General features: G+C 38.2%; 1 protein-coding gene across 2 annotated transcripts; it reads right to left on the bottom strand.

Moving 5' to 3' along the window:
• Positions 1-535: 535 nt before the first annotated feature.
• Positions 536-3,947, bottom strand: LOC107101615. Of its 2 annotated transcripts, XM_015400603.1 has the most exons (3): positions 3,764-3,947; positions 2,972-3,018; positions 536-1,815 (listed from the first exon to the last, which is right to left on the bottom strand). In XM_015400603.1, exon 3 carries the CDS (start codon positions 1,811-1,813, stop codon positions 1,034-1,036), a length of 780 nt encoding a protein of 259 aa, XP_015256089.1. In that variant the 5' UTR covers positions 1,814-1,815; positions 2,972-3,018; positions 3,764-3,947; the 3' UTR covers positions 536-1,033. The 2 variants fall into 2 exon arrangements, with proteins under 2 accessions (XP_015256089.1, XP_015256098.1); XM_015400612.1 differs by lacking the exon at positions 2,972-3,018.
• Between the last annotated feature and the right edge of the window lie 5,369 nt (positions 3,948-9,316).

Here is a 9,316-nt window from a genome sequence, read left to right as displayed (position 1 = left end):
ATAGATAGATAGATAGATAGATAGATAGATAGATAGATAGATAGATAGATAGATAGATAGATAGATAGATAGATAGATAGATAGATAGATAGATTTCTCAATTAAAAGCACATGTCTGCCCTCTTGTGGATCATACATAAAATTTGACTAAAATGAATTACAGGCCTTTCTTCCTAATGGTAACTTAGCTTATTTTCATTCGGTGATGGCAATAGTGGACTGTTGTGGCCCTCATTTTCAATTTTTGTGAATTTTTTCTTTGTCATTTAGGAGCTGAAGAGCAACAAATGGACCACATCTTGCCTGTGTGGGTTAGCTGCTATCATCTGTGCGTAGTCCATCTTCCTCCACACCTATGTTTACCAGCACATGATCCCACGACAGTTACCATAGAAACTCTACTGCTCGGCACCAGGCGCAGCCAAGAGCAAGGTTGTTGTTGAGGGGTTTCCGCAGGCAAAACTGTGCAATGATGTGGCTGGCAGGAAAAATCACTGACTGCATATAAAAAATGAGTTTATTTATTGATTTACAGGTAATTGCTGTAATATGTAAAACAGCCTTCACAGATTGGTTCATGTTCATTTATTTTTAAGATCACCATCAAAAACGGAGAAGATGAAACATTGAAATAGCAAAACAATATTTCTTTTTCTCTGTATACTTCAAAGATGTATTTGTACATATGCTAGTGGTCTAAACTATTTAGGGCCATGTTGCATTTATTTAAGAAAAGTAAAAATAAGTTATAATCTTAAAAAAAAATGCATAATTATTTATTTATAGGAATTCATAATTAGCTCCTATAAATGAATTTATCTTTAAATGCTTTATATTACGTCAGTTGAGTGTGTACACAGTAACTGGCAGAATAAATAACAAGTTGGGGTGCTTGGTTGGATTTTGGGTGATCAGAAGCTGCTATCACATCCTCTGACAACCTTCAGCTGACTCTGCTTTGCATGTCTCAGCTCAGGAAAGAAAAGATAACTTTTTTCTTTCAGGAATGCCCCAGTCAATGCACCTGTGCTCCCTAGACCTCAGCAATAGCAGGCAGCATACAGGCCCGCTGACGCGCCTCCCTCCATGCTGACCTACATTCTGAAATCCACTGGGAGATGAAGGACTGTTGGGTGGCTTGATTCAATTTTTCTGCTTCTGCTCCTTTGTCCACTTGATCACCTCTCCTGGCTTCTGAAATGGTTAAGCTGTATCCTGGAGGGTACACTGAGGTGTGAGTTTTGCAGATAATTTCATGGGAACTACTCCCACGCTGAAACTGTAAATCTGTAGTTGAAGTGTTGGGGATGCTGTTTGATCTCCTCCGAGCTTCGCCTTCCATGATGTCCCCACGTTGCCTCGCCAGCTGCCCCTTAGCAATTGCTTTCCTCACCCTTCCTGATAGGGCCAGGAGGTTGTTTTGGTTTCCATAAAGATACTCAAGTGGATCAGAGTTGCAGCACATCAGCTCTCCATCCAGTTTCTTCTCCTCCACTGGCCGGAGGTCAGTGCCACTGGTTTCCTCCTTCAGACTGAAATCCAGCGGAGACAAAGCGGTCCCGATAATTCTCTGTTCTACAGCATTCTGCTGAAATGCATGGAGATTTGGGGGGAATACATCTCCGGTTGGGAAGGTGGGACGGGCCAGGTGGCAGATGGAGAGAAAGTAGTCCTCAGATGAAATACCCTGGCTGTTGTCGGGGAAGTGCAATGTGTTAGCTTCATTTAGGTCCTTCACTCTCTCCTCCATGCCCTCTCTGATTGTGGGAAGCATAGCTCTTCTCTTGTTTAGCAGTCTGGACCTCAGCCTCATGGCTGAAAGACAGAGGAGGGAGGGAAATCATTTTAAATTCAAAACCTTAGATGTACATCTAGGAAGCAAAATCTTTGAAAGATTTCTTAAAAACCGTTTTTTAAGATATAATATTCATGACAGATGTTTAAAACATTTGGATCAGACAAGTGTAGTTTTAGATTATTATTTTTCTTATTTTGAGAAAGGACACCTGAATTTAAAGAATACAGTCGGTGCAAAAACCAATCAAGCGGGTTTGACGAGTCTTTATTTTGAGATTTATGCTGTTATTGCAACATCATCAAGCATCGCTTTGGGAATATTTAGGGCCAACAGCTCAAACCGATACGGCTCAGAGCTGCTGGACACAGAACCTTCCTCCCTTCCTGCAATTTCCTCTGCCTGTGGTGAAGACGGTGAAGAGGAATCCTACGCCTCATACAACTGTTGTGAAACTATCCTCACCGTGATCACTTTCCATGTTTGTGTTGCTGTTACTACCAGTGTCATTGGCACTGTAACTCACAGCCAGGACCACGGCAACCCTTTACTTGCTTATTTCTTTTGGAGCATAGATTAAAGTGACTCCACTTATTTTGACTGTGCCTTTGGCCCATCCGTGTTTGTTTGTTCTCGAATCACTGACTCTAAGTCAGCCAAAGTGTGGGCTAATCCCCGTTGCCTGCGTCCCTTATTTTTGCTTCCACTCAACTTTCCAGGCTTAAGCTTTCCTACAATACTCTGTCAACAGTCAGCTTCTTAAGTAAAGATGCTTTTTGGCTTTAGCTTCAACTATTGTCTGACTGACATCTATCAAGTATTTAAGTGTCCCATTTTGTTTACATATTGATCTACATTTTGCAGTGTCATAGATATACCAGTCCACTGCCCTGTCATATAATGCATGCACTTTATTGCATTTTGTACATTTGACTAACTTCTAATACCATTTGAATAAAACCTCAAATTATTTTGGTCAAAATTACAAAGAGCCAGGATGGATGTTTTAAGAGTTATATGTGATCCAAAAGCCACATCCCTTGTTAAAGTTACCTATATAATCAATGTAAATTATAATCTAGCTTCATAATGTATTTATTGCTTTTATGTTGCCACCCCCGAACTACCTGAATCTTTGGACATGAATACAGCGCGTGTATGAGGTTATCTTCATACCTCAATCTGCTGCTCCACTCAGACCTGGCCTGAATGACTAGCTGGGTCTGTAATAAATAAAAACAAAGAAGTATTTGTATTTTCCTAAAAAAAAATATCAAACATAGTCAGGTCTCTTTCACATATAAGTTACAAAGCTTTGCAGATTAACAATGAATTAAAAATAAAATACTTGTTTAGGAGATATTTTTGTTTTTGTTTGCATTATTTTGAACCTTATTTTCCCTCATCAGGCTAATGTGGTTTTCCAGTGACATAATCTAGAAGTTGCTCACATGATTCAGAGCAGTTTGGAGCCTGCCTTTTTTTTTCCAATAGCCATCAACTGACTGCATCAATCAAGCCAAACAAACAAGCCTCCCTCTCTCTCTGTCTCTCATCTCCCTCGTTTTAAGCATCATCCCCCTGCTTACTCTGGAGCTGCAGACCAAACAAAACCGATCCTAGCTGGATAAACAGACTATTTTAAATCTCCATCTCAGTCATGTCAAAAATATGTCTCAGAATGTATCAGTCAGTATTTTTGCCTTTAACCTCATGCAAAGCTCACAAAATATATTTGTTTTAACCTTCGTGGCCAAATATAGAGAAGCGCCTCAAACCACAAAACACCAGCCTCTCCCAGATTCCTTACAAGGTGTAACCAGGGCTAAATATAAATCCCTCCTTTGATACACAACATCTAAAAATGGCTCCACGCTCGGAGCTCAGAGCTGAAGCAGAAAATAGTGCCTTTTAAACACATGCATTTCTATTCACAATGCTGTATTGATGCTTTGCCTTCATACTGACCTGCACACAGACGGCAGCCGTTGGTTTGTCTATAATCCTTTGTCTTTGTTGCAGTTGTAACTAAATTTGTCCGTTTTTGTCTTATTAAAGCTTCTGTGTTTGAATCCAACAATGCTGCTCTGAAGCATCAGCTGTCTCTGAGCAGAGACAGTCTGAATGGAGATTTATCTCCTCCACACATCACTCCTCCTCCTCTTCTTCTTCCTCCACCTCCTCCTCCTCCTCCTCACTTTAACCTCCCTCTCTCCATAGCTTACTTTTGGTTTGCCCTCCTTCCCTAATTCTAAAAATAGGCACACCATCCATTTTCTCAGCTCCAGTGCTGACTCTGATTGTAATGATGGAGGGAAGTAAAATAGAGGCAAGGAAAAAGGAGGGAACATGGGGGAAGAAAGGAAATAAGCTGAACATTTAAACAAGAGAATGTTGTGGTTGTGTTTTAGTAAACATATTCATCTACCTAATTAGATGAATTTTTATGCAAATAAAACATACAGCCAGCAAAGCTTTAAAAACATCCACTTCATGTTTTCAGTTAAGTAAACTCAAAATGTCGATTAGTCGACGTGCAGTTGAGAGCTGTGCACATGTCTGCTTTGCCTGAGGGAGTGTTTTCAAAATACAACTGCAAAGTGGAAATATATAAGAGGACTGCGAGTCTCAATATATGGCACATGACTCACCCATTCCCCTTCAGACATGCATTTTTCTCTCCTTTAACACTGACATAAGCATCACTGTACTTTCACAGAGCTAAAGTCAATTGCAAAAGTTTGACCTGAATCTTAAAGCTGCACACCTCATTGCATTTATTAAGATTTTATAATGGACCAAAATACTGTACTGTATAACAAGCACTGTTTAAATTTTCTATTAAATAGACAGAAATTTGGCTACTATATAGGCCTTTGCTCAGATAGATGCAGCCAAAGATAATTCTTGAAGAAAACCTCCTAGACGCTGCAAAAGACTGTAGACTGGGGCAGGGGTCTATCTACCATCAGTACAAGATTTAACGCAGAGAGTGTGAAAGGAAATGTTTAGATTGCAGTCTAGTCTTAAAGTTAAAGGGAAGGATTTTTGCGAATTTTTGAAAAGACCCACTCTCTCCACTTAAGAAAAAGAAATGCACATGCACAACCCTGAGAGGGAACGCCTATTAAACATTTGCTATTAAACATTTGCAGGAGCCCAATTCTCCTCGTGCACGCTCTGTTTAAAAGTTGTTGTTTGCATCGTTCATGCAAGCTGACTTTCCAAAAGAAAATTTGCATTTTTCCACTTTGTCAGACTCTCCAAGTGAAAATATATTTAGGACAAAGAATCAAGAAAGAAAGTGAGAAAGATGGGCTTCAATGACTGGCTGAAATTGTAGCTCATCACACATATGCACCTGAAAGTGCTCAGGCACAGAATGATTGACAATTAGGAGGACCACTTATTTTGATGATCCACCTGGAAGAAGAACATGCCCCACTACACATTTAAACCCAGCTGAAGATTCATGGCAAATATTTAAAATAGTTTTTTTTTTTTTTATCCAATTGGACTGAAATTGGTCTCTCAAGTAAAGCTGGTGGAGATGTACCCTAAAAGATTGTTTTACAAGGCATTCATAGAGGGAACATGTACACGATGCACTTTGTTACTACTTTTGAAAGGTAATGTATGCAACCCACATCAAACGCACCTCAACAGAGAAATTGGTTTCCTTTTAGAAACCTTTTCAAGCTTTTTGTTTGATCCTATGTTCTTTTAAAACACAAACAGATATTAGAAATGTATCACTTTGATGCATACCATCATCAAATGTTATTCATTGCATCATGTTGTCTATGGAAGGTGTGGGAGGGTGCTGCATGGTCAGTTGCTGAGGACGCTGCACGTTAACCAAGAATGACAAGAGTGTGGTTATGTTAAAGAGGTCATGCAGAAATCTCAGTGTAAATACAACGCGCAAACTGCCGAGGCATGAAAACAGATCCCCAACTGCAGAAGTAAATGCAGTCCAACAGAGTACTGAATCACAACACGGTTGAGTGCAGGGACATGCTAACACACTTTTCTCATGGAATCCTCATAAAGTCTGCAAAAAAATAAAAAACACACAAAAAATAAGTTGGTGGACAAACATAACACAATCTCATCTGCCTGGCTGTGTGTTTCCTGGACCGGGCATGCTCACACTGAGCCTGGTTCTGCTGGAGGTTTCTTCCTGTTAAAAGAGAGTTTTTCCTCTCCACTGTTGCTACAAGCATGCTTAGTGTGAGGGATTGCATTCGAGTCAAGGAGTCAATGCAATCAACTGGTTTTCCTTAGATAGAAAACTTTGAATAAATTTGACTGTATGATCTGATGAACTGTAAAGTGCCTTGAGGTGACATGTGTTGTGAATAGGCGCTATGTAAATAAACTGAATTGAAATTGAATTCAACTGTTATAAGACAGTAATAAATAAAAGTATTTTTTGGAATAAGTGCTGAGATAAAGTTGGCTATAGGAGTTTAACTTTGTTCTTTTTGTGGCTCTTTCTCCTTTTTTCTGTCTGTCTGTCTTTAGAATGCAATCTTATTTAGCTGCAAGTGTCTCCAACTGTGTTGTTGTAAACTGTTTTCAAGTTATGTAACAATTAGCATGACTGACTGGTTTGCTTGTTTTTTCCATAAAGATGATCACATGGATTCTGCCCGTGCCTCTGACCCAATAAAAAGGGCAGTCATGGGTTTGAATACTCGATCAAGTAGGATTCCTGATCTCTGAAAAAAACTGAAATTCCCCATTCACAAAATTAACAACTAGCATTTGTTGGGCTGAGTAAACACAGTAAGATGTTATCCCATTTCAAGTTAATCTTACTCCAAAATGTGAATTATAATTCTTTCAAATTTATGGTCTGGTCTAATTCTTGTTGTTTTTTTTTTTGTAAAGTTGTCTTCTAAATAAGTGTATATTTTTGCTGACTACACTTTGGGTGCAATTCTAGGTATGAAAACGTATACTGTACATGTAGTATTTGTGAGAAAAACTAGACCTTAGCTGGCTTGAATATGGTACCCATATCTAATTAAAGGCCATGGTAATTTTCTACTTTTCATTCTGACAGTTCTCCCTTTTTCCATATCCCTTTCTGCACGTATTTATTTCCACATGATTACAGGATATCACCAGAGGCCACAAGATTTAAATTCCTGTTGTGAGAAATGAAAAAAAAAAAACACATATGTTGGTATTAAAGACACACACACAAAAGCATGTGGGTTATTTATATTAACATAAATGTATGCTTCCCACATTTGTGAATTGAGTAAATCTGCTCCTCAGCACATAGCAATGAGCCTTATTGTTCTTCAGCTTGGATATTGTTTAATCGTTTTAATTAGTAATGTCGGATGAAAGAGACAGAAAATACTATTTGTTCATGACATGTCATTGCATTATCTTCTTTTTCCATGCATGAACATCATAAATCGTGTATTAACTGTTCCTAACTTTAAAATAATAAAAATAAAACTATATTTCACATAATTAAAACCTAACTGCTCATAAAAAACAAGCATAATTCATCTTAAAGCTTAGCAATTACATTCAGAAGTTTTTAATTTGTTCATAATGTATATTCCTCCTCATTAATAGAGGAGAATAATAACAAGAACCTTTCCTGGACTTTTGTACTTTTGTACTACAGTAGCAGCCATTCAAAATGGCCCTTCTCAGTCAAAAGCTGAATTGCAGCCCACTTCCCTCCAACTATCAGGGAAATCCCCTCCAACTTCCAGTCACTGGAGTGATACCCTCTTGCATATTTTTTCACTCTGACTCCACCCTTTCACTGCATTAAAGGGTCTGACCAGGAGGTGACGCTTCTCTTTAGATGTTAATGTCCACAAATCATGACAGAAAAATATTTTAGTATAAAGATTGATGTTTAAAAAGGAATTGCAGGGGACCAACCAAGGGCCCATCAAGGAAAGTGGGGAAATTTTGAATAGCTACTACTGTAAATACACTCTTTTTATATTGTTGGTTGTATTTTTATTTTTAATGGCATCTTGCTTTAACTCTGCCCTTTCTACTCTATATAAGCTACCAGAATTTCCCAGGAGTAATCCCAAGAGATAAATAAAGTTGTGTCTACGTTTAAGTCTGGACGGGGCCACCAGTGCAGCTGAATGACAGTTGTATTTTGTATCTCTGCTTCTGTCTCCTTGAACCCCAGTCGGCCTCGGCAGATGGCCGCTCACACTGAGGCTGGTTCTGCTGGAGGTTTCTTCCTTTTAAAAATGGAGTTTTCCTCACCACTGTCGCTACAAGCATGCTTAGTGTGAAGGATTGCCTTTGAGTCAATGAGTCAATGCAATTTTCCTTACTGTAGATAAAAAACTTTGAATCAATTTGACTCTATGATCTGGTTGAATTGTCTCTGTAAAGTACCTTGAGAGGACATGTGTTGTGAATTGGAGCTATATAGATAAATAGAAATTAATTAAATAATCTTTCAGAGTTTTATCTTTGTAATTTTTTTCTTTAATTTATAAACACTTGTACAGCATTTAGTTTCCACACTCACAGTTTAATGCCATAAACAGATGGACATTTCTGTATAAACAATGTCTGTGCATACATTTCCCGAAAATTCTGGTAATTTTTTAAATTTTTTATTAGCTTCCCACATAATAATCAGGATTTTCAGGTCAACAAGTTCCTTAAATTTAAGAACTCTTCTTTTCAATAAATAAATGATAGGTGTTCTCTCGGTAACCTTTCTTACTGATGTTTCCAATTGCTCTTTCTTGCAGAAGGAACAAGGGCTTATGTGTTACTGGTATATGTTTTACCCCAGACCTCAGTACAATAACTGAAATATAGGAAAATGATCAAGGAGTATAGCATACTCAACTACAATCAAACAAGTCTCTTACTTTATGTAAAATGATTTATAAAATAAAAGAGAGATGCATGAAAAATAGCTTTTAGGCAACTTTAATAAGCATTAAAAGGGTCGTATGATAAGTCTGGAGGAGCTACAGGGGTCTAGAGCTAATGCGAAGGCAACAACTATTGGTACTGCACTCCACGAATCTATAGCTTTGAGAGAGAGCGTCAAAAACTAATTTTCAAAGACAGAAACAGGAGAAACAGAAGACTTTTTTGAAGTGCAAGATGTGGTGGGAGACTTTATAAATTGTTGATAATGGTGCCGTGGTCAGACATGACTACTGCAAAACTAAAATCTTTAGTCCTCATGTGAATAGTAGGAAAAGCCTAATAGTGTACATCTGTGTTACTACTGGAGGTGACGGTATCATACTGTGGGAATGATTTTCTTCAAAAGTGAGAGGGAAGATGGTCAGGGCTTATGATGTTTTTCTAGTTTAGTTTATTATCTAAAACTGATGTATTATTTCAGTAGCATCAAAATAAACTTACCAGGTAAGGTGGCAGCTTATGGGTAGAGTGTGGGGCTTCAATCTTATCCTGGGTTGGAATTCTGACCTATAGAAACCTTTGTTGCTTTCTTTCCCTCTCTACACCCCCTGGTGTCAAAAAAAGGTA

The sequence above is a fragment of the Cyprinodon variegatus genome, unplaced genomic scaffold (assembly GCF_000732505.1).
Source record: "Cyprinodon variegatus isolate N-32 unplaced genomic scaffold, C_variegatus-1.0 Scaffold31, whole genome shotgun sequence".
Lineage (NCBI taxonomy): Eukaryota > Metazoa > Chordata > Actinopteri > Cyprinodontiformes > Cyprinodontidae > Cyprinodon > Cyprinodon variegatus.
Note: the sequence above shows the minus strand (reverse complement) of the source record. Positions and strands in the feature narration are given on the sequence as shown.

What these genes read in the sequence shown, in the direction of transcription:
- LOC107101615 (XM_015400603.1), bottom strand. Translation starts at nt 1,813, where the DNA reads ATGAGGCTGAGGTCCAGACTGCTAAACAAGAGAAGAGCTATGCTTCCC.